The sequence below is a fragment of the Aquarana catesbeiana genome, linkage group LG04 (assembly GCF_042186555.1).
Source record: "Aquarana catesbeiana isolate 2022-GZ linkage group LG04, ASM4218655v1, whole genome shotgun sequence".
NCBI lineage: Eukaryota > Metazoa > Chordata > Amphibia > Anura > Ranidae > Aquarana > Aquarana catesbeiana.
In genome coordinates this window covers 15,326,866-15,352,895 of record NC_133327.1, presented here as the reverse complement: position 1 = coordinate 15,352,895, position 26,030 = coordinate 15,326,866, and the positions used below count along the sequence as shown (strand labels likewise).

At 45.6% G+C, this 26,030-nt stretch overlaps 1 protein-coding gene across 2 annotated transcripts in view; it reads left to right on the top strand.

The window, feature by feature from the left end:
• The window catches only part of FBXO16 (F-box protein 16), an 88,399-nt gene that overhangs the window by 20,566 nt on the left and 41,803 nt on the right, over positions 1-26,030 (top strand). For both annotated transcript variants that reach the window (XM_073624863.1, XM_073624862.1), the window contains exons 5-6: positions 467-631; positions 8,135-8,361. In XM_073624863.1, coding sequence (XP_073480964.1) covers positions 467-631; positions 8,135-8,361 — 392 coding nt within the window. The remainder of the gene's footprint in view (positions 1-466; positions 632-8,134; positions 8,362-26,030) is intronic.

Below are 26,030 nucleotides of genomic sequence, written 5' to 3'. Positions count from 1 at the left end.
CTGATTATTCATGTCTAGACGCGCAGGCCAAATTTAGCAATGTCAGAATACATGTTGTAAGGGGAACAGGATCCATTGGTAAAATCATGTATGAGCTCAAAATGAACGGGCTCAAATCGCACCACACTGAATCACACAGGGATGTAGTGTGGTTCCTGTGCAATTCAGATAGTAGTGTGAACTGGGGCTCAATGTATTTTTAAATGCAAGTGTACATTTTTGAGTATGATCTGGGATCAGCCACTTGAAATCCCTGTATTATTTTTTCACTGTTTCAGATAAAAATGTAGGTCTTTAGGTCCTGCCGAACAGGGTTGTGCACTGTGGTAGAACTGTGTAAATCTCAGGACTGGATGGACAGAAATAGAAATCGTTTGGCGTCTGAACTTTATAATAATTATACGTGTGTACTGTGCGCTGATGTATACCTGTAGTAGTGATGATGACAGGTGTATGCTTTCCTCAGGTGAGCTGGCACTGGAAAACCCTGACAGAACTGGACCAGCTATGGATGCCCAAGTGCCTGAGATTCGGTTGGTACATCAACTTTTCCCCAACACCTTTTGAACAAGGCGTCTGGAAGAGGCAGTACATAGAGACAGTGAACGAGCTGCATGTCACAAGACCCAAGGTGGGTGCTGCAACATTGATAAAATACACCAGCCTAACAACTATACAATTTCCATCCATTTCCCCCCTATGATTGTAAAGTTTTGACTAATTGGTGAGGAAAATCAACCAATGAGCATAGAGGTTGTAAAACCTGTAGGGCTTCACACACATGGATGTTTACTGGCTCAAAAATGGTCAAGCGTAAAAATTCCCATCACTTGCAGCCAGCAATATACTTGTGTAAACACCAATGCTCCTGCACATCTGTGATTACCTGCATATGTACCTGCGTACAGCACTCGTACAGCACAGGGCCTCGTGTTCAGGGAAATACGCTGCATGTGCATGTGCAGGTAAACATCAATGAATAGGAGCATCTGCATTAAGAGTATGGTCATGTACAGCCTTTCACTTGTATGGCGTGCTGTAGAGAACATCCATGACTCTGAAGAAGGGGGCACGACACCTGAAACTCGTTAGCTTTTCTGCCATGTTTGGATAGACACCTTTGCCTCACGGCTAGAGTTGTTGTTGTTATTTGATGTGTTTGTTCCTACTATCTTTAACAGATTTTTAATTCAATAAATTTTAACGGTGGTAATGATTAGCACTGAAGAAAGGGTCACGACCCCTGAAACACGTTACCTCTTCTATGGGGCCATGTTTGGATAGACGCCTTTACCTCACGGCTGGAGTTGTTGTTATTTGATGCGTTTCTTCTTACTATCCTTGTGAGTACACTAACAGATTTATAATTCAATACGTTTTAATGGTGATAATGATTAGCTCTGACGAAGGGGGCACAACCAAAGAAACATGTTAGCTTTTCTACCATGCCATGTTTGGATAGACGCCTTTACCTCACGGCTGGAGTTGTTGTTATTTGATGCATTTGTTCCTACTATCATTGTGAGTACACTAACATATTTTTAATTCAAGAAAATTTCATAGTGGTAATATTTAGCCCTATAGAAGGGGGCACAACCCCCAAAACATGTTAGCTTTTCTACCATACCATGTTTGGATAGATGCCTATGCCTTATGGCTGGAGTTGTTGTTCTTTGATGTGTTTGTTCCTACTATCTTTGTGAGTACACGAACAGACATTTTAAATTCAAGTAAATGTAATGGTGGTAATGATTAGCTCTGAAGAAGGGGGCACGACCCCCGAAACATGTTGGCTTTTCTACCATGTCATGTTTGGATAGACGCCGTTGCCTCACGGCTGGAGTTGTTGATATTTGATGCGTATGTTCCTACTATCCTTGTGAGTACACTAACAGATTTTGAATTCAATACATTTAAATGGTGGTAATGCACTAGGCATTTGCACCTTTCTGTGTGTTATTATGGCTGGAAATGTTACACCTGAGCACTTTTGAGCCTCTAAACGTCAATGTACATGAGGCCTAATTATGTGCCACTTTGTGTTGGTCTATCACATAAAATCCCAATAAAAAACATTTACGTTTTTGGTTTTAACATGACAAAATGTGGAAAATCTCAAGGGGTATGAATACTTTTTTCAAGGCACTGTAGCGGGAGGTGAGTGGGGACCGGAGAGAGAGGAGGATCAGCAGAAGTGGGGGTTACTACTGAGTGAGGGATCAGGAGAGCTGGGGGTACTACTGAGCAGGAGATCAGCGGAATGAGGATACTAATAAGCTGGGGATCTGCTGAACAGGTGTACTAATGAGCTGGGGATCTGCTGAACAGGGGTATTCATAGGTGTGCGCAGCCTAATGCATTAGGGTGTGCACCCTTAAGCTCAAACACACATGCATGTGTATGTATCTACATATATATGACCCCGGCACATTGGTCACCCTGATGGCACAGTGAAAGAGAAAAGGATAAACACTTCTCTTATGGCAGAGCCGGTAAGGGGGAGATCTTTCCCATGACACTGTTGCTACACAGAACGATAACACTAATGCGCATGGGGGGATTAGGGTGTGCCTGGGCGCATGCCTATGGGGGTACTAATGAGCTAGGGATCGGCTGAACAGGGGTACTAATGAGCTGGAGATCTGCTGAACAGGGGTAGGAATAAGCTGGAGATCTGCTGAACAGGGGTAGGAATAAGCTGGAGATCTGCTGAACAGGGGTACGAATGAGCTGAAGATCTGCTGAACAGGGGTACGAATGAGCTAGAGATCTGCTGAACAGGGGTACGAATGAGCTGGGGATCTGCTGAACAGGGGTACGAATGAGCTGGGGATCTGCTGAACAGGGGTACGAATGAGCTGAAGATCTGCTGAACAGGGGTACGAATGAGCTAGAGATCTGCTGAACAGGGGTACGAATGAGCTGGGGATCTGCTAAACAGGGGTAGGAATAAGCTGGAGATCTGCTGAACAGGGGTATGAATAAGCTGGAGATCTGCTGAACAGGGGTACGAATAAGCTGGAGATCTGCTGAACAGGGGTACGAATAAGCATGAGATCTGCTGAACAGGGGTAAGAATGAGCTGAAGATCTGCTGAACAGGGGTACGAATGAGCTAGAGATCTGCTGAACAGGGGTACGAATGAGCTGAAGATCTGCTGAACAGGGGTACTAATGAGCTGGGGATCTGCTGAACAGGGGTAGGAATAAGCTGGAGATCTGCTGAACAGGGGTACGAATGAGCTAGAGATCTGCTGAACAGGGATACGAATGAGCTGGGGATCTGCTGAACAGGGGTACGAATGAGCTGGGGATCTGCTGAACAGGGGTACGAATGAGCTAGAGATCTGCTGAACAGGGGTACGAATGAGCTGAAGATCTGCTGAACAGGGGTACGAATGAGCTAGAGCTCTGCTGAACAGGGGTACGAATGAGCTGGGGATCTGCTGAACAGGGGTAGGAATAAGCTGGAGATCTGCTGAACAGGGGTAGGAATAAGCTGGAGATCTGCTGAACAGGGGTACGAATGAGCTGAAGATCTGCTGAACAGGGGTACGAATGAGCTAGAGATCTGCTGAACAGGGGTACGAATGAGCTGGGGATTTGCTGAACAAGGGTACGAATGAGCTGGGGATCTGCTGAACAGGGGTACGAATGAGCTAGAGATCTGCTGAACAGGGGTACGAATGAGCTGGGGATCTGCTGAACAGGGGTAGGAATAAGCTGGAGATCTGCTGAACAGGGGTACGAATAAGCTGGAGATCTGCTGAACAGGGGTACGAATAAGCTGGAGATCTGCTGAACAGGGGTAAGAATGAGCTGAAGATCTGCTGAACAGGGGTACGAATGAGCTAGAGATCTGCTGAACAGGGGTACTAATGAGCTGGGGATCTGCTGAACAGGGGTAGGAATAAGCTGGAGATCTGCTGAACAGGGGTACGAATGAGCTGGAGATCTGCTGAGCAGGGGTACGAATGAGCTGGAGATCTGCTGAACAGGGGTACGAATGAGCTAGAGCTCTGCTGAACAGGGGTACGAATGAGCTGGGGATCTGCTGAACAGGGGTAGGAATAAGCTGGAGATCTGCTGAACAGGGGTAGGAATAAGCTGGAGATCTGCTGAACAGGGGTATGAATGAGCTGAAGATCTGCTGAACAGGGGTACGAATGAGCTAGAGATCTGCTGAACAGGGGTACGAATGAGCTGGGGATCTGCTGAACAGGGGTACGAATGAGCTGGGGATCTGCTGAACAGGGGTACGAATGAGCTAGAGATCTGCTGAACAGGGGTACGAATGAGCTGGGGATCTGCTGAACAGGGGTAGGAATAAGCTGGAGATCTGCTGAACAGGGGTACGAATAAGCTGGAGATCTGCTGAACAGGGGTACGAATAAGCTGGAGATCTGCTGAACAGGGGTATGAATAAGCTGGAGATCTGCTGAACAGGGGTACGAATAAGCTGGAGATCTGCTGAACAGGGGTACGAATAAGCTGGAGATCTGCTGAACAGGGGTAAGAATGAGCTGAAGATCTGCTGAACAGGGGTACTAATGAGCTGGGGATCTGCTGAACAGGAGTAGGAATAAGCTGGAGATCTGCTGAACAGGGGTACGAATAAGCTGGAGATCTGTTGAACAGGGGTACGAATGAGCTGGGGATCTGCTGAACAGGAGTAGGAATAAGCTGGAGATCTGCTGAACAGGGCTACGAATGAGCTGAAGATCTGCTGAACAGGGGTACGAATGAGCTAGAGATCTGCTGAACAGGGGTAGGAATAAGCTGGAGATCTGCTGAACAGGGGTACGAATAAGCTGGAGATCTGCTGAACAGGGGTAAGAATGAGCTGAAGATCTGCTGAACAGGGGTACGAATGAGCTAGAGATCTGCTGAACAGGGGTACTAATGAGCTGGGGATCTGCTGAACAGGGGTAGGAATAAGCTGGAGATCTGCTGAACAGGGGTACGAATGAGCTGGAGATCTGCTGAGCAGGGGTACGAATGAGTTGGGGGTCTACTTAACAGGGGTACGAATGAGTTGGGGGTCTGCTGAGCAGGGGTACGAATGAGTTGGGGGTCTGCTGAACAGGGGTACAAATGAGCTGGGGATCTGCTGAACAGGGGTATGAATGAGTTGGGGGATCTGCTGAACAGGGGTACTAACGAGACGGGGATTTGCTAAGTGGGTATACCACTGAGACAGAGTTCTACTAGGCCCCTTTAAAACAAATAGAAAATCAACACACACAGAGCATTTGCCAAGCTTCATTAAAGCTTCAAAAAAGCATCAACATATCAAAATAGCATCTTGAAGTGATAGGCTCTTTAGTAGAGGCAAGTGTAAACAAACCCTAAGGTATTGTCTAGACATGTGCACTGCCGAAAAATGTGTTCGTTTTTGTTTCATTCGTTGTTTTTTTTTTTCGTTTTTCGTGTCATTCGTTATGATCACAATTCGTAAATTCGCAAATTCATAAATTTGAAATTTCGAAAATCCGAAAATAAGAAAGAAAATTCGAAAGAATAACTAATAGTAACTAACCATTAAATTCTAGGTATTGGAATTTTCTTTCAAATATGGCTGTTAGTGAACATACAAATTTATCCAAAGTTACGAATTATCCGAAATAACGAATGCCGCATCTAAACAAATGGAATGGAACAAATTAATAATAAATAATGATAATAATAATAATAAAAAGTTTTTATTATTATTATTGTTATTGCTATTTATTATTATTCATTCGTTACATTCCATTTGTTTAGATATGGCATTTGTTATTTTGGATAATTCGTAACTTCGGATAAATTCGTATTCGTTATGTTCACTAACAGCCAAATTTGAAAGGAAATTCCAACACCTATAATTTAACCGCTTCAGCCCCGGAAGGATTTACCCCCTTCCTGACCAGAGCACTTTTTGTGATTCGGCACTGCGTCGCTTTAACTGACAATTGCGCGGTTGTGCGACGTTGCTCCCAAACAAAATTGACGTCTTTTTTTTCCCACAAATAGAGCTTTCTTTTGGTGGTATTTGATCACCTCTGCGGTTTTTATTTTTTGCACTATAAACAAAAAAATAGCAACAATTTTGAAAAAAATACATTATTTTTTACTTTTTGCTATAACAAATATCCCCCAAAAATAATTAAAAAAACATTTTTTTTCCTCAGTTTAGGCCGATACGAATTCTTCTACATATTTTTGGTAAAAAAAATCGCAATAAGCGTTTGCGTTTATTGATTGGTTTGCGCAAAAGTTAAAGCGTTTACAAAATAGGGGATAGTTTTATGGCATTTTTATTAATAATTTTTTTTTACTAGTAATGGCGGTGATCAGCGATTTTTATTGTGACTACGACATTATGGCGGACACATCGGATATTTCTGACACATATTACATGCTATAAAAATGCACTGATTCCTGTGTAAATGACACTGGCAGTGAAGGGGTTAACCACTAGGGGGCGGGGAGGGGTTAAGTCAGTACTAGGGAGTGTTTTCTAACTGTAGGGGGGATGGGCTGGTGTGTGACGTCACTGATCTCTGCTCCCGATGACAGGGAGCAGAGATCAGTGACACTGTCACTAGGCAGAACGAGGAGATGCTTGTTTACATCAGCATCTCCCCGTTCGTCCGCTCTGTGAGGCGATCACGGGTATCCCCGCGGCGATCGGGTCCGCGGGACCCGCGACCGGACTCATGGAGCTCCTGGCCGGCGCGCGCACGCAATGGCACGGCGGGGAATTCAATGGGACTTACAGGTACGCCCATTTGCCCAGCCGTGCCATTCTGCCGACGTACATCGGCGTGCGCCGGTCAGGAAGTGGTTAATAGTTAGTAAGAGTTAAGTAATTATTAGTTGCTTATTATTTCAGATTTTAGAATTTTCGGGTTTTCGGATTTTCGAATTTCAAATATGTGAATTTACGAATTTTCGAATATCCGAATTTAAGAATATTCGGCAAAATTAGTTAAACAGGTTTTTGTTAATTCAGATATTTCCGAATTAACAGATCCATCGAAATTCGTTAAAAAAACGAATTTGGAACAAAATGAATTGCACATGTCTAGTATTTGTTACATCGGAGTGAGAGGAATAATTTAGTATATAATATTGTGTTTGTTTACACTAAAATTCATTTTAGTGTATTTTGTTTCCTGAAAATATGTGTTTGAAAAATATCTGGGCAAATATCGTGCAGCATAAAAAATGTATCTACCACCACCATATTATTCCCCAGGATCTCTGATTTTAGAACATATATACTTTTTAGGGGGTTTACAGTAATTTCTAGCAAAAAACAAATGCAGATTTTAAAGCAGAGTTCCACCCAAAAATGGAACTTCCGCTTTAAGTGAAGGTGACCCCCTGACATGCCACATTTGGCATGTCATTGTTTTGGGGGAGGAGCGTGTACCCTGTTTTTACGGGCAGCCAGCTCCCACTTCCTCCCCTGGCGTTTCAGCACCGGAAGGAAGATCACCTCTCGCTCTCCCTCCCTCCCTGCAATCTTCTGGGACATGTCACAGGTCCCAGAAGATTGCCTGGCCATTCACAGCGGGCAGCGCGGCTTGCGCATGCGCAGTGCGCGCCCGTCTCTGAAGCCACAGCCGGGCACCCACAATTAGAATGCTGGCACCTCGGAGAGGAGGGGGAGAGGAGCGTGAGACAGGTGGACCGTGAGACAGGTGAGTGTCTGATTATTAAAAGTCACCAGGTAGACTTTTTGTAGCTGCTGACTTTTAAATGGGTGGATCTCCGCTTTAAATGTAATACCCCGTTTCCCCGAAAATAAGACCTAGCGTGATTGTCAGTGATGGCTGCAATATAAGCCCTACCCCCCAAATAAGCCCTACCCTGTTTCTCTGAAAATAAGCCCTACCCTGAAAATAAGACCTACAAGGACTTTAACTAGGGCTTATTTGGGGGGTGGGGCTTATATTGCAGCCATCACCGACAATCACGCTAGGTCTTATTTTCGGGGAAACAGGGTATATGTGAACATTGCCCCAGTAGGCAAGTGGTTAAGGAGGAATGGGTTCCAGTTTAGATGTGGTAAGCCTAGGAGACATAACAATAACCATAGTATCTCTCTTTAGTGCCTTTATGACCCTTGTGACACTCTTCCCAAACAGACTCCACCGAAAGACGATTTTGTCGTTATTGACGTCAAGCCAATTAATAAAGAAGCTTTGGATACCAAATTTTCATCTTCCCTCACCCACCGATCTATGTCGGGCAAATCCCATGACAGGGGAAAGAAGGAGGTCCCGCCCTGGCGCTCCTCGGATAAACGTCCCACCGACACCATACGGTACAACTACCTGGATAACTTCGACCCCATCGAGCAAGCGCGACAGGCGTGAGTAAGATTTATACGTTGTACCTTGTGATCGGATTTACCCACTCATAACTGTAATCTGACATGGAGATGTAATGGGACATGTTAACCCCTTCGCGTCTAAGGGTAAAGCTAATTTCAATGCCTAAGCCCAATTTTGCAACTTTGACATGTGCTAGTACACTTACAAAAGTATTCACCCCCCCTTGGCATTTTTCGTGTTTTGTTGCCTCACAACCTGGAATTAACATGGATTGTTTGAGGATTTACATCATTTAATTTACAGAACATGTCCACAACTTTTAAGATTTTTTTTTATTTTTTATTGTGAAGCAAACAACAAACAGGACAAAATAACAGAAAACGTCAATGTGCATAACTATTCACCCCCTTAAAGTCAATACTTTGTTGAGCCACCTTTTGCGGCTATCACAGCTCCAAGTCGCTTTGGATAAGTCTCTATGAGCTTGCCACATCTTACCACTGGGATTTTTACCCATTCCTCCTGGCAAAACTGCTCCAGCTCCTTCAAGTTGGATGGTTTGCGTTTGTGAACAGCAATCTTTAAGTCTGACCACAGATTTGCTATTGGATTGAGGTCTGGGCTTCGACTAGGCCATTCCAACACATTTACATGTTTCCCCTTAAACCACTCAAGTGTGTTTGGGGTCATTGTCCTGCTGGAAGGTGAGCCTCCATCCTAGCCTCAAATCACACACAGAGTGGTACAGGTTTTGCTCATGAATAACCCTGTATTTTAGCACCATCCATCTTTCCCTCAACTCTGACCAGTTTCCCAGTCCCGACTGCTGAAAAACATCCCCACAGCATGATGCTGCCACCACCATGTTTCACGTTGGGGATGGTGTTCTTTGGGCGATGTCATGAGTTGGGTTTGCGCCAGACATAGCATTTTCTTTGATAGCCAAAAAGTTCAATTTTAGTCTCATCAGACCAGAGCACCTTCCTCCATACATTTTGGGAGTCTCCCACATGCCTTTTCGCAAACTCAAAACGTGCCATTTTGTTTTCTTCTGAAAGTAATGTCTTTCTTCTGGCCACTCTGCCATAAAGCCCAACTCTATGGAGCGTACGGCTTTTTGTGGTCCTATGTACAGATACTCCAGTCTCTGCTGTGGAACTCTGCAGCTCCTCCAGGGTTACCTTAGGTCTCTGTGCTGCCTCTCTGATTAATGCCCTCCTTGCCCGGTCCGTGAGTTTTGGTGTGTGGCCATCTCTTAACAGGTTTGTTGTACCATATTCTTTCCATGATAGATTTATGATAGATTTGATGATGCTTCTAGGGATCATCAAAGATTTGGATATTTTTTTATAACCTAACCCTGACTTGTACTTCTCAACAACATTGTCCCTTGTTTGGAGAGTTCCTTGGTCTTCATGGCAGTGTTTGGTTAGTGGTTCCTCTTGCTTAGGTGTTGCAGCCTCTGGGGCCTTTCAGAAAGGTGTGTATATGTAATGACAGATCATGTGACACTTAGATTGCACACAGGTGGACATCATTTCACTAATTATGTGACTTCTGAAGGTAATTGGTTGCACCAGAGCTTTTTATAGGCTAACAAAGGGGGTGAATACATACGCACATGCCAATTATCAGTTTTACATTTCTGAAAAATAGTTTTATGTATATATTTTTCTACTTTTACTTCACCAATTTAGACTATTGTGTTCTGCTCCATCACATATAATTCAGATTAAAAAAACATTGAACTAAAGGCTGTAATGTAACAAAATAGGTAAAAAGCCAAGGGGGTGAATACTTTTGCAAAGCACTGTACATATCATCACAACTACTTTGTGAATCCAGGTGGATTATACCGTGTTTTTTCCAGGACAAATTGGGCTTTCATTTGGTAGTAAATGGTAATGTATATCTCATGATTTTTTTTTTTTTACTATCAAAGGAAACCTGGGCCAAAATAGTAAAAAAAAAAAAACAGATATAACTGTATATTTCTTGTTACTACCATAACCTACCACCAAAGAACAACCCAAAATAAATTCTCCTGCTCTTGACGATCGCAGCGCTACCACATATGTGTACAGTATGTTAGTTGTTGTTTGTATTCATAATACAGCCCAGAAACAATAGTGTGCATTTTGCTTTTTTTAATCCTACCTACCTAACACACTGACACTAACTGACACTGATATTAATAATAAAAAAAAAATCATGTCCAAAAAATACTGACCTTGACCTTTGACCCTGACCTTGACCCTGACCTTGACCCAAACACTAACCCTGGCACTGACCTAGATCAAACCTTGATCTAGATTTTTTTTTTTAATTATTGTATTTTTTTAATTATTATTATTATTTTATTTTAATTTTTTTTCTACACACTTTTTTTTCTATCTCTGGACAGAGAGTGATACAATGTATCTTCTTGGTTAATTCACAGTGACTGATCACTATGGGCCAATCAGAGGCTATCACAGCTATCAGGTGACCCAGAATCAGATGTTCCAGGTCCCGATCGTTAGAATGGGGCCCAGGCCTCTCGGTGAGACCCCGGTCTCTGTGCTGCGAGCGCGATGTGCGGCACGCTCCCAGCACAAAGGGAGTTATGCAGCTATGCGTTGACACCGAAAAAAGCTCAGTCCAGTGGGGCTGCATATTTGCGTACGGTCGGCGTGAAGAGGTTAAGATAAAAAGTACTCTTTTTGGCTAATTTATATCTTCTGATAATATTTGAAAATGTTCATCCAACCAAAAAGTTTGATGTGGGGGTTTCTGCACTGAAAAGAGGTCTGATTAGAAAGAGGCTGGAAACAGCTTTTGGGGGACTAATCACCAGTGTTTCCAATGGCCTCTCTGCAGCTGATCTATTCCTCATTACCAGCCTTGTTCTCTATTGTGTCTGTGTGTGGAGGCGGCCATCTTGGTAGAGGCAGGGCTTTGTTACCTCATATCAGAGCTGCCCCCTGATGACTGGTGTACCGATGACTGGTGGAATAATGATAGAGGTGGGGAAAGCACATATCTACAGAATGAAGCAGAAGCAGGGAGGTCCGTGCACTGCAGGTCTTCAGGTACAGCTTCCTCTCCAGCAAGGAGAACAGTGATCAGCACAGTAGTGACATCACCAAATCTCACTCCAAATCTGGTGAGACCAGCAATCAGAGGTAGCAGTCTCCTGATGAAAGGCATCCCCCAGTTGTGTCTTTCCACACCGGCAGCATCTCTGCACCTCAGCACCCCATGTGTGTGACATCATTCAGAAGTCGTGTAAGCAGTAACAGCAGTGGCTTTTCCTCCCTGGTCACGGAGTCAGTGGAGCGATCCCACAGCTGCAGCATGTTCTCCATTAAGCCCAGCTTGGCTTCCCCAGCATTCCTCAGCCTCAGAGCAGACCTGTGGCCAGCATACAACACTACGTGCTCTCTCCTTTACCATGTTTGTGAGTGCATTTACATTTTTTAATTAATAAATAGTTACATATACTTACTGCACTATGATCTTTTTGCGCTGGATTTCTCTCACTTTTTGTTTGTCTACAAAAGAAATAAAAAAAATAAGATAACCTAGAAATAAAGACACTCAAACGTTTGACAAGTCCTTTGTTCAAAAGATCAAGAAATATTCCTCGTCAATCACGATGCCCACCGACTTGCCATATTTGGGCAGTGATGTTAGTTCTGTCCCTGCCACTTTGGTTACCTAAGTGACGTCAGCGGTTCCTAGGGACACAGCGAGTGCCAACATCCGCTGCTTCCTTAGCCAACCATTGACAGCTGGATGCTGCCATATATGGAAATGACAGAAAGAATGCTTCTATATATGATTTTCGGTTTTCACCGAACAGGGGTTGAATGGGCAAAAGTTCATCCCAAAGGTGTTCTATTGGGTTGAGGTCAGGACTCTGTGTAGGCCAGTCAAGTTCCTCTACCCCAAACTCACTCATCCATGCCTTTATGGACCTTGCTTTGTGCACTAGTCCAAATCATTTGGTGGAGGGGGATTATGGTGTGGGGTTGTGTTTCAGGGGTTGGGCTTGGTCCCTTAGTTCCAGTGAAGGAAAATCTTAAGGCGTCAGCGTATCATATATTTGTGGGAACAGTTTGGAGATGGCCCCTTCCTATTCCAACATGACTGCACACCAGCGCACAATGCAAGGTCCGTAAAGGCATGGGTGAGCAAGTTTCGGGTGGAGGAACTTGACTGGCTTGCACAGAGTCCTGACCTCAACCCCATAGAACACCTTTCAGATAAATTAGGGTGGAGATTGCGAGCCAGGCCTTCTCATCCCACAATCAGTGCCTGACATCACAAATGCAATTCTGGAAGAATGGTCAAACATTCCCATAGACACACTCCTAAACCTTGTGGTCAGCCTTCCCAGAAGAGTTGAAGCTGTTCTAGCCACAAAGGGTGGGCCAACTCAAGATTGAACTCTGCGGACTAAGACTGGGATGCCATTAAAGTTAATGTGTGTAAAGGCAGGTTTCCCAATATTTTTGACAATATAGTGCAGTGATGCCGAACCTTGGCACCCCAGATGTTTTGTAACTACATTTCCCATGATGCTCAGCTACACTGCAGAGTGCATGAGCATCGTGGGAAATGTAGTTCCAAAACATCTGGGGTGCCAAGGTTCACCTTCACTGATATAGTGTATCTCTCAGCAGCCAACATCAATAGTAGATGTCTCCCAGCAACAATTGACCCCCCCCCCCCCCAGCAGCAATAGACCTCCCCAGCAACAATAGATCCCCCAGCAACCTGGACCAATAGACCCTCCAGCCCACCCCAGCACCCCTTGTCATTACAAACATTCTGTGCTGGAGGTGCCTGAAGTGTGCTCCCCTGCGTTCACGCTGAAAAAATAGCCCTGACCATAGTACAAGGAGCTACAGGAGGCACTAAAGCGAAAGGAAGCAGCTGCTGAGGCTCAGTGTATTACAGCCAGAGGATCCCACAAAGCCATTGCCATAGGAAAGTTCACGCAGAACATGGAGTTGTAATGCCTAGAAAAAAAAAAGAGTCGGACCCCATCTGCTTCTTCTGGAGATATTCTTTCCCCAATGGCCATGTCTATACCACTTTCATAAGGGTGCTTTACAGGTAATACATGGTTCTGGATATGGTAGATAGTAGTTCTGTGTCAGCAGAGTGCTGTATGTTTGCTGCAGGCAGGTGAGGAGAACGGCATGATGGATTACCCTTCTTCTATAACCAGGCCTGAACAGGGAACCAACCCCACTATGCACACAGATAACAGTGATGGATTGTCAAATCTTGTCCATGCTGGAAGTGAGTGTGATTTTTCAGCATCTGTGGACCTGAACCTGTATGGTGCGAATTCTAGTCCCAGCTGCAGTGCGGATCTCCTGCCTCGTGTCATACAGCTGGATATACTATTACAGCTGACATACCACTACATGACAGAAGTCCTGCTATGTGACAGAATATGATTGAAGACCGACACGCTCTTGTGTACACCTTTTCCTGTAACCAGTGGCCTTGCAAAGAGGAGTTGAAGTAGATGCAGCTGTCACAGGGTCCCAAAGTATGTAGGACCCTAAATGATGTCACCTTGTTGTATGCATGCTTTTTCTGGTTCAATTTTTTTATTAGCAAAAAATTTTGGAGAGTTAAAAAAATTCACAACTTAAACATCCAAGACTTGAGTCTACATGGTAGACCAGCCTTTCTCAACCTTTTTAACACAGAGGAATCCTTGAAATAATTCTCTGGTCTCAGGATGCCCCTGCTAAAAATGTTTTTCTTTTTGTTAAATTTGAGTTTTTTGAGTGAACAAAAAAAGTGCATGTGAAACACACACAAAAAAAGTGCACTTAAGGGTGTACCATTTTCCACCCCCCAAAGGGGTAGGACCTCTCCCTGAACCCCCAGGTTGCAAGGCTGCTGACATGGACAAGGTTCGAACATGGTCCACCTTGCCAAAAGGCCTGACGGACCCTGACCCTCGTGGTCAGCCGAAGCCGACCAACGAGTTCTAGGTGATGGGCTCTCCTGAAGAGAGACCCCCGGTTCATTGGAGGAAGAAACTTGATGGCCACACATCCTTCCCCTACACTTCAGGGTAGGCCCGAGGACCCACACCCTCCATCCAGTGAAAAGGACACAAACAAAAGTGCAAAAAGTGATAACTGTGAGGGGAGAAAAATAAATTGGGGCTGTGCATGTGCACTTGTCGGGCTCTGAAGTCTGGTAACAAAAATTGCCCCGGACTTAGCCAAAAGGCCTAGCCCATGGAGGGGCAGTGCAGAAAAAGTTTTTAGTGCTGTCACCATGTGCCTGTTCACTCAGTGGGGTCTCACACCCAAGTGTTACTAGGAGCACCCCTGGGGAGACCACTTCCAGGGGGCACAGACACCGCAGACTCTCTGCCTTCCCAGCCCATGGCCAGACAAGATAGACCCATTCAAATCAGGAGGCACTGGGACCCTCCAGTTTTCCCGGGGGAATTACCAACGTGCCCCACATCCCGCGGGCACCCCATTTTCTGTTCCAGCCAGTACTAGCCTTCAGAGCCCCTATCATACCAGCCAGGCATGTACTGGCCATCGGGACTACCGGGAGTTTCCCAGTGGGCCGATGGCTCAATGGGCCGGTTTCAGTGACAGACAGCCTGTCAAAATAATGGCTGCGTGGCTCACGCAGCCATTATTTTGAGCACTGCTGTACTGCCCAGGGCCGGCCCTACCATTGGACCGAGACGGCAATTCAGGGGTGGACTGGGCCGGGATGGTTGGAGCTTGCTGGGTACTTCAGTGTTTCACTGCTTCTTATTGTTGCCGGCCCGCCCACCACCTGTAGCACAGAGTCGACAGGCTTTTGGAGCACTTCCTTTGGCTCTTCAGTGTTTCACTGCTTCTTATTGTTGCCGGCCCGCCCACCACCTGTAGCACAGAGTCGACAGGCTTTTGGAGCACTTCCTTTGGCTCTGCCACTGCGATAGGTGTCTGAAAGGTGACGCTGGTGGGTGGAGACTGTAATCCTGCAATGGCCGCTGCTGCTCCATCCTCCGGATCATTCCTGTTGTTAGTGTGTGGTGACAGCCGGCTCAGTGCAGCTACCCTAGAAGAGGGGATCCGCACACTGCTCCGTTCAGAATGCCTGAGCCAGCTTGTGACACATGCTGCTCCTCCCGCCCCTCTCTCCCTGCCCGTGCATTGCATCTATGGAGAGCAAGAGGGAGCGGGAAGATCAACAAGCAGCCAACAGCCACATTAAAGCCCCCCCCCCCCCCCCCGGACCATTCAAGTGAGTGAGCTGAACACTGTCACTGAGCAGACCCGGACCCCTCTCTCTGCCCCCCTCCCCTCCCTCTCTCTGCCCTCTCTTTGGCAGCAGGCGATGGTGACAAGTGGCATGCTGCATCTGGTGACAGTTGATGGTGGCATGGTGGCATGTGACACACACTGCATCTGTTGGCAGGCGGCGGTGGCAAATGACATGCTGCATCTTGTCGCAGGCAATGGTGACACGCTGCATCTGGTGGCAAATGACACACTGCATCTGGTGGTAGATAATGGTGGCAAATGTCACACTGCATCTGGTGGTAGATAATGGTGGCAAATGACAAGCTCAGGGTTCCCACTGATTCTACATTATGGTGAGTTGAACTATTTCATTATATATATTAGAATGTAGTAAAAGAAATAATGTGATTGGATCATCCTGACACCATATTAAGCATGGTGTCGGGATGTTTTCAGTGCTAGCACCAGCCATTCACCCGACAAATCACCCCCACCGCTGAATTCTCCGTCATATATATATTTATTATATTTAAGTTACTTATATAGTGCCGTCAATTTACGCAGTGCTTTACATATACATTGTACATTCACATCAGTCCCTACCCTCAAGGAGCTTACAATCTAAGGTCCCTAACTCACATTCATACATACTAGGGACAATTTAGACAGGATCCAATTAACCTACCAGCATGTCTTTGGAGTGTGGGAGGAAACCCATGCAGGCACAGGAAGAACATGCAAACTCCAGGCAGGTAGTGTCGTGGTTGGGATTTGAACCAGCGACCCTTCTTACTGCTAGGTGAAAGTGCTAACCACTACACCACTGTGCCGCACCCGTCATGCCTGAGACTACATTCCCCCCTGGTCCTTGGCAAAACTGTCCCTGAATGGCAGTCTGGGATTGTGGTTACCCTACCGGGGGGGGAAAGGTGGCAGTTTCCACCCGGGCTGCTCTGATGCCCCATACAAAGGCTGCACCGCTTCCCAGAGGCGGCTCTCTAATTAGGCATATTAGGCGGCTGCCTAGGGGCCTCGCACTGACAGGGCCTCGCGCTCACAGCCGTCTAATCTACCTAGTTAAAGAGCCGCCTCTGAGGCTGGCAGCAAGGATCTCCCCGCCATCAGAAAAGTGCCGAATCCCAGCTGGTCTACAATGCACTCATCGGAGAGATCACAGGACTGCATGTAAGACCAGCTCAGGGGGCGGGGGACAGGAGCTGACAGCTCCAGATAGCATAAGGCAGTGACCTTAGGGGGCGGTACTGAAGCAGACGGTCCCTCAAGTGCACAGCAGATATCAGACAGGTAACGTGCAGCGCCGGTGTTCTGCCGTATAGTGTCCTCGTATCAGATAGTGTCCGCCTCGTACTGCGCAGGCGCAGCGCCTGCGCAGTACGGAGGAGCAGGAGATGCCGAAAATGCCCGAAGTTGATCAGCTGACCATCAGCTGTACACGGCGCTCGGGCACCTGTTAGCGATGGCAGTGTAAGAGGGCCCCTCGCGGGCTCGCTTCGCTCGCCACGCTTCGGGCACGGCCTCGCTGCGCTTGGCAAATATTTATTCTAACTCTATGTCCACTTGGATAGTAGGGAATGATCCTGGACATAGGGTAAGAATAAATGCGCAGGCGCCGTGTACAGCTGACGATCAGCTGTTGAACTTCGGAGACTTTCGGCGTCTCTTTTGTCCTCCGTACTGCGCCTGCGCAGTACAGGGAGGACACTATATGATAGGGGACTGAATTCGATAAGACACCGGGCACTGTGAGCTTCAGCTTCTGCCTCCACACTAACTTCCACCAGCTTCCGTGCTCCTCCTCCTCCTCCCACATTAAAGGCAGACGGGAGACGATGGCCTTTCATTTCAGCACATCGATCAGTTGCTGCTTCTCTCCAATAGAATCTCCTCCCACGTGGGCGGTACCAGAACCTCCTCCATTCCAGCATACTCGTTGGTGAACTGGAGGTAAGTGAGAGAAGGGGGGAGGGGCCGAGTGAGACCAGGGGGAGGGGCCAGCAGGAACAGTAGCAGGAATGGCATGGATCCTCAGAGAAAGGTAAGGTGATGTATCATGTGTGACTGTAACCATTACACAGCCTGCTGTATGTACATAACAGAGACCATCTAGAGATAGAGGAGGGATAGATGGGGCAGAGAAGGGGAAATAAGAGAGGTGGGGCAGTTAGAGCCCTTGCACACTGGGGCGGTTTGCAGGCGCTATTGCGCTAATAATAGCGCCTGCAAACCGACCCGAAAGTGCCGCTCCTTGCATTCCACTGTGAAAGCCCCGAGGGCTTTCACACTGGAGCGATGCGCTGGCAGGACGGTAAAAAAAGTCCTGCCAGCAGCATCTTCGGAGCGGTGAAGGAGCGGTGTGTATACCGCTCCTTTACCGCTCCTGCCCATTGAAATCAATGGGACGGCGTGGCTATACCGCCGGCAATGCGCCTCTGCAGAGGCGCTTTGCGGTGGTATTTAACCCCTTCTCGGCCGCTAGCAGGGGTAAAACCACCCCGCTAGCGGCCGCATACCGCCGACGCCGCCCCCCGCCCCAGTGTGCAAGGGCTCTTAGAGAATAAATGGGGGCAGACAGAGCAAAGGTGATGGGACAAAACATCAATGAGGCCCCTTTCACATGGGACAGACTCTGCTTTTCTCAGCAGGGCTACTGACCGCCCACTGAGCACAGCAAGAGGTTAACAGGTTCACGTTTGCTCCGCTTATACCAAGCAGACACAGCCCACACTGCTCTATGGGCAGTCAGGTGTAAACGGACCGCCTGTCTGTTTATACCCGACTGGCATTTGTCCTGATCCACCCAGACAGAGGGTAATGGATCCCCTTTCAGTTTGTTTTTGTTGGGCCAAATTGAAGGTAGGCGGGTGTAAACAGACAAAAGTCCATTTACATCCACCGCTCCATAGAGGAGAATGGAGGGTCCGATCAGGTCTGCCTGAAAAACTGACAGGTGGACCCCATTGGACCCTTCATGTGAAAGTGCCTAAAGTGTGTGTGATAGATGTCAAGAATTATTATATTTTATATATATATATATATACACCAATTATGCTGTGATAATCTTGTGCAGATCCACTGCAAGCTGTTTGCACAGACTTCGGTGTACCATCACCAAGACAAAGCACATACCATTTGCTTACCAAAAAATTTGATTCCTTAAATTTATAAGTTACATGCACTTGTCATCTGCTGGATATTTACAACCACTTCACTCAAAAAGTGACAACGCATTGATAGTAGCATTCTCCCAGGAGCAGCCTTTCACCACTCTGCCTGGTCAGGTACCAACCACAGTAACCCTGTGTATGCAAAGAATAAAATATACTGTATACATTACCAGGACTTTACTAGCATAAAGCAACACATTGTTTAATTGTCCTTGTGTTGCTTTATTTTTTGCATTTACAGGGTTCCCTGTGGTTGGTACCGGACCAAGCTACTCTACTTGCAGTGGTGTTGTTTGAGTGAAGTGGTCGTAAATATCCAGCAGATGACAAGTGCATGTGACCTCATAAGTTTAGGGAGTCAATTTTTTTTGGTAAGCAAATGGTGTGTGCTTTGTTTTGGTGATAGTACACTGAAGTCCGAGCAAATAGTTTGCAGTGGATCTGCACAAGTTTATCACAGCACAGCTTTGTTCGATTTTTTGTGTGCGACATGTATGTTTTATGCTTATTATTTATTGTACCAGCACTTTGGAATGTACATATATTAACTATTCTTGATATCTATCACACTATAGCATTTTATTGTGGTACACACTTATATGATGGATGTTCTTTTCATTTTCTTTCTTATATAGTTATATAGAATAGTTAGGATCTGTGAAAGCAGCTCTGTATTATACATTACTGACCCTATACTGTACCCTCCTGCCAACCGTACTGTCCACTTACCCCCCCCCCCCTATACTGTACCCTCCTGCCCCTGTACTATGTCCACTTACCCTCCCCTGTACTGTGCCCTCCTGCTCCCCCCTGTATTGTAATCTCCTGCACCCTGTATTATGTCCACTTACCCTCCCCCTGTACTGTGCCCTCCTGCCCCCTATAATCTGTCCACTTACCCTCCCCCTGTACTGTGCCCTCCTGCCCCCTATAATCTGTCCACTTACCCTCCCCCTGTACTGTGCCCTCCTGCCCCCTATAATCTGTCCACTTACCCTCCCCTGTACTGTGCCCTCCTGCTCCCCCCTGTATTGTAATCTCCTGCACCCTGTACTATGTCCACTTACCCTCCCCCTGTACTGTGCCCTCCTGCCCCCTATAATCTGTCCACTTACCCTCCCCCTGTACTGTGCCCTCCTGCCCCCTATAATCTGTCCACTTACCCTCCCCTGTACTGTGCCCTCCTGCCCCCTATAATCTGTCCACTTACCCTCCCCCTGTACTGTGCCCTCCTGCCCCCTATAATCTGTCCACTTACCCTCCCCCTGTACTGTGCCCTCCTGCCCCCTATAATCTGTCCACTTACCCTCCCCTGTACTGTGCCATCCTGCTCCCCCTGTACTGTGCCCACTTACCCTCCCCTATATCCTCCTTATACAGTTAATTTTTATCGCTTGAACTATTTTTCCTATTATGGGCGTTAGTGGGGCCTCATGTCTAAGTTTTGCCTAAGGCCTCACAAAGCCTAGAGCCGCCTCTGCCGCTTCCCTCAGATCCATTCCAAACTCAATAACTATCCATATTGCACAATTGCGTATAGTTTTATATACTGTTTTTGTGCATGTTTGCAAAATTAAAGTTGGCCGATCTGGGTGAAGTCCGGGGCCAAATTTTTGTCCCAGTCCAGCCCTGCTTCCAGGTGCACGCTTTTTAAATGAAATACAATCAATCAGTGATCACTGTTATTATTATTATTATTATTATTATTCAGGATTTATATAGCGCCAACAGTTTACGCAGCGCTTTACAATATAAAAGGGAGACAATACAGTTATAATATAATACAATACAATACAATAGGATTAAGAGGGCCCTGCTCAGAAGAGCTTACAGTCTCACTAAATACACAGCCTACCTTTAAAGTAGAAGTCCACCCTAACACTAAAACCTCTGTATCTACAGACATCCACCATCTAACATTAACCTATCTATCCCTGTAAAGAAGAAATCAGTATACATAAGTTCTTTGAAGCCGATCCGACCCGATCCCACTCTGAGCTGTCAGCTGCAGCTTCTCTGTGGAGGCGGATGCAGAGGACAGACATCCGACAACGGAAGCCCCATAGTAAGTCTATGGGTGACATCACACCCCATTCACTTCACAGCTGTTGACGGCCGTGTCCTCTGCAGGGCTTCCACCGCTGGAGACCGGAGCAGCTTCAATAAAGGTATGTTTACTGATTTCTTCTTTACAGGGCTAGATATGGTAGTTTTAGAACGTGGATGTCTGTAGATGTAGGGATTTTAGTGTTAGGCTGGACTTCTACTTTAACTTTCATCTCGTATAGATCATTCATTTGGCATTTGTGCTGAGGGATCAGATAACAGCCTATGTGCATAGAGCTGTAGTACTGAAAACAGGAGACGTGTGTTCTGTAAAGCTCAGCCTCATCGTACACTATACAATCTGATTTTACAGTTTCCTTTAGAACTACCATCAACTATGTAGAGCAAAGGACTGCCTGGTTGGATAGATAGGTGTGTCCTCCTATTATATAGTTCTGGAAAATCTAAAGGAAATTGTACAGAGATTGTACAATCAGATTGCATAGTGTATGGTCATCTTTATACAAATACATAGCAGGAAGTAGAAAGAAACACTCAGCTGTCAGACTCTGTTCACATCTCAGCATAGCAGGAAGTCACATTTCCGCATGCAGGTTTTTTTTTTTTTTTTTTTTTTTTGCGGGGGCGTTTTGGAGCATTTTTACTCATCGTGCATTGGGCAGCCCATCCACCTGAATGGGGTGCCCTACATGCAACAATCGCCCCAAAGAAGCTTCAGAACATTTTTTTTTTAGCGTGGACCTTGGTGCGTGTTTTACTGTAATTTTTGGTCCAGTGCGTTTCTGAAATGCAAGGCAAAGCACACATTTTCTGTGCGGTTTTGCCATGCGTTCGGAAACACACAGATGTGAATGGAGCCTCATTGCTCTTGTGTAAACAAACCAATTCCAGACCCCATTTATATGCATCATAGACTGATGTGAATGTACAATGTATATGTAAAGCGCTGCGTAAATTGACGGCGCTATACAAGTACCTGAAATAATAATAATAATAATAAATAATCATAGTGGGTGTGCACATTTTCTGGCTCGTTTTTTTTTTTCCGTGACACGCATAGGGCAGCCCGATGATTTCAATTGGCTGCACTACATGTGGCTCATGGGACATTTTGCATCTTGTGGGTTGTGCGTTTTTACTGTGCATTTTGCAGCGTTTGTCTTCCGCGGCTCTCTCGTTCCACCTGGGAAACCTGAGTGACAGGTTTTGGCTTTGATGGGCTGTTCGTAACTTGAAAGCAATGACTTGACATCACTTCCGGTTTACTCAGAAACCATTGACACCATTTTTTTGAAAATTCGAAATCATTCAGAAATGCCAATCTTGGTGTTTTGAGTGCAAAGGAGGGATTTGGGGTCTTACAGTGAGGGGAAGAAATGATCAATTTCTAATTTTAATGGTAGGTGTATTTTAACAGTGAGAGACAGAATAACAAAAATAGCCATAAAGACGCATTTCAAAAAAGTTATGAATTGATTTGCATTTTAATTCATGAAATAAGTATTCCAGCGAACGTGATGGTTGGTGGGATGGGAGACCGCGGCGGAAGGTGACGGCCTTAGCCGCATCGATTGTTACTAGAAAGCCGAAAGTCAACTCTAAAAAAAACGGTACCAGGGTCATGCCCATAGCTGTAGGCATCACTCTGGTACAACCACTTCAACAAAATGAAGTACGGGTAGGTGATTTTGCGGGAAGTGGTTAATAGTAAATTTAAAAAAAACAAAAAAAAAAACGGTCTGCTCTGTAATGTAGTCACATGATAAAACAAGGCAATATTGGCAGTGTACTTTACTGAAAATAGAAATGTGTTTGTGCGCCTCTCTCCAGCTCTGGGCAGCCCTGCCCTCTGTATTGATGGAGAGCGGCACAGCATAGTAACCAGATCATTCCGCCAGGTTAGTTACAGTGGCTGTGGGCAGCGGCGGCTGGATCTATAGACTAAGCATCGGCAAATTCGGTGGGCGCTGCCGCTAGTGTCTGTAAAAAAAAAAAAAGAGTCCCAAAGCCGCCACTTGGGACCCATAAATGTGCAGTAAAATTTGTATCTTAAGTGTGACAATGCCCTTGGGGCCTGTGTGCAACACGCACCCTGCATACATGGATGAGAAGTCACTGCGTTTAACCCTGAAGGTAAATCAATATTAAAAATGTGTGATCGCGCTGCCTCAATACTATGGAAGGGTGGTAATTAAAAAGTGACAATAAATGACTATACATGTAAACATGCCATAAAGACAAAGTGCCAGTGAAAAAATAAATCCTTGAACGAATATATAAATAAATGAATGCAAAAAAGTCCAATAAAATAGATATATGAATAGTAAAACTTCTTATAAATTGTATACTACAGAAAGTCTCTATTTAATAAAGTGCTTTATTGAGATGACACCATGGTGTTTCAACAATTTCCAACTTGTGCTCCTTTCACCAGGTGAAGTGCAAGGTCACCTTCATTATAGACCCCAAAGGGGTCAATAAAGCATAAAAGCAGATCAATCTGTTGGACCAAACTCCGATGGTCCGGGTTTCCTTTTAGACCCATGGGATTCCTTCTCCAAAATGGCTCCACACAGCTCACAAGTAGATCATAGGCAATAAATTGAAAAGACAGCCTCCAATAGTGCAGTATCTGGGTTAATAAGCCCAACAAACCGCATAGAACACACTTCATAAAATGCACTCACATTTATTTTGTCAAAAACAAGCATGTAATAAAATCCACCATGTCACGTTATCCGGTGAAAAATCCAGCTGCCAGGGTCAACCTCATAACCCTGAAGGTACCTACACACCTGGAGCTCTAGGTGAAAGGTTCTACTCACAATGTCCAGAGACAGTTTCCCAGTCAGCTCCCCTGCAACACTCTTCAGTGAAAGGATTCCCTCTCCGGCCCAGGTTCCCTAGTTTCTTTAACCACTTCCCGCCCAAGGACGTCATATGACGTCATGGACTTTGAATGGGAATATCTGAATGATGGGTGCAGCTGCAGGCATTCAGATATCTTTTTTCTGCCGGCGATACCCTATCATGTCAAAAACAATCATAGCGGCTTGAGGGCGTCCCCTCCCACCACCCTCCATTGCTTCTGCCAGCTTCCAGAGAATAAATCGGCTGCTGGTGGCCATTTATCATGGAGCTGGCCGAGGACCAGATGGTCCCTGGTCATCTCTAAGATCTTCAGAGGCAGGGCGCGATGTTATGATGGGTATGACGTTATTTGAGTATCAACTGCAATAAACAGGTGGCCTGGAGCTGACCAAAAAAGAAGAATTGTTCTTTTTTTGGTCAGCTCCAGGCTACCTGTTGATTGCAGTTGATAATCAAATTCTGGGAGAAGGTCAGGGCCTGCAATCGCCAAGCTCTTTATTACCAGAGTTCCAAGAAAAAGTAGTGACAAGTCCAGCTCCAAGGATTAGATTTAACCCCACAGTTCCCAATATTGTTTTCTCAGCACACAAAGATGAGATCAATTGCACCATTGTTGTTCCAAATCTAAACAGTGGGGAACAAATAACGTGGTGGAAAGATGGGAATTCAGTTCACGAATCTGATCGAATCTCTGTGCAGTCTTTTGAAATCCAAGATCAGCAGTGACTTTTATGGTAACTTCATACAGTACCTATGGGAGATCCAGTACAGCTCTGACACCCTCCATGACATGAATGACATCCATTGGTAACATATCAAGGCTTGATGTGTTCTGCTTTCTGGTGAGTGAGAACCCCTAATAGGGCGTACACATGGTCGGACTTTGTTCGGACATTCCGACAACAAAATCCTAGGATTTTTTCCGACAGATGTTGGCTCAAACTTGTCTTGCATACACACGGTCACGCGGTGACGTAGAACATGTACGTCGGGACTATAAACGGGGCAGTGGCCAATAGCTTTCATCTCTTTATTTATTCTGAGCATGCGTGGCACTTTGTCCGTCGGATTTGTGTACACACGATCGGAATTTCCGACAACGGATTTTGTTGTCGGAAAATTTTATCTCCTGCTCTCCAACTTTGTGTGTCGGAAAATCAGATGGAAAATGTCCAATGGAGCCCACACACGGTCGGAATCTCCGACAACACGCTCCGATCGGACATTTTCCATCGGAAAATCCGACCGTGTGTACGAGGTATTAGGGGAGTGTGACGCACGGCTTAAGGATTCTGGTGTGAGGTGCACATCTTCAGTATCACACTAGGATCACCATCTGTGTCTCTCTGGACTTTTATCAACATCTGTCATTCATTCTTCACATATGTTATTATCATAGGAAAGCTGGTCATAATAAGTAATGATGGTAGCGCTGCTTTAAGAATCAGGTGTACTCATTGAAGCACCTCTGGACATTTTACTATATTGTATGGACTGTTTTTGTCAATTTATTACATTTTAAGCGGCAGCTGACACTTTGTTTTACTGCGAATCATTGAAACACTGTGATTACTGAATGGTCTATATCACTTTAAGATTTATTAGCTCCATAGCGCTGAGATAGTGGAAGAAGGCCTGGGTTTTCACTGTATTTTGACAACTTTAGTGTTTTGTTCTTTTTTTAAATTCATTAAACTGTTTTTTAAAAAAAAAAACGCGTTTTAATAATTGCTGCGCAAATATTGTGTGACATAAAAAGTTGCCATTTATTCCATAGGGTCTCTGCTAGAAAAAACATATAATGTTTGGGGGTTCTGAGTAATTTTCTAGCAAAAAAAAGATGATTTTTACACGTAGGAGAGAAGTGTCAGAATTGGCTTGGGTTGCAACTAGTTAAATCCAGATTCCCTCAAGGCCCTCAGCCAAGCAGATCTAACAGCAACAGCTCTTCTGTAACACAGGCTGCTTCCCAGGGGTGTGGCCCTAGGAGAGGGATCTCTGATCAGGATCTTCCAAACATTTATTTTCTTCCCAGCCACAGCTTCTGGGTCGCCTTCCCAGGGATTGGCTGAGGTCAGATAAATATTCATAACCCAGTCATTGATCCATCTACTCTATTTCTGGAATATTCTTCCAGAGGCTGGCAGGCACAATCAACCACCAGGCTTAGGAATAAACCTAAAAAAAATGAAATGCTGCTCAGGTGGGTACAGCAGAGGCAAAAACTAAATACAGCCAGCCTAGGGCAGGGGGCGGCTACACATATGTATCTGTTTGGACATCCCCTGGGTCCAAAAGCTAGGATTGTTTAATATT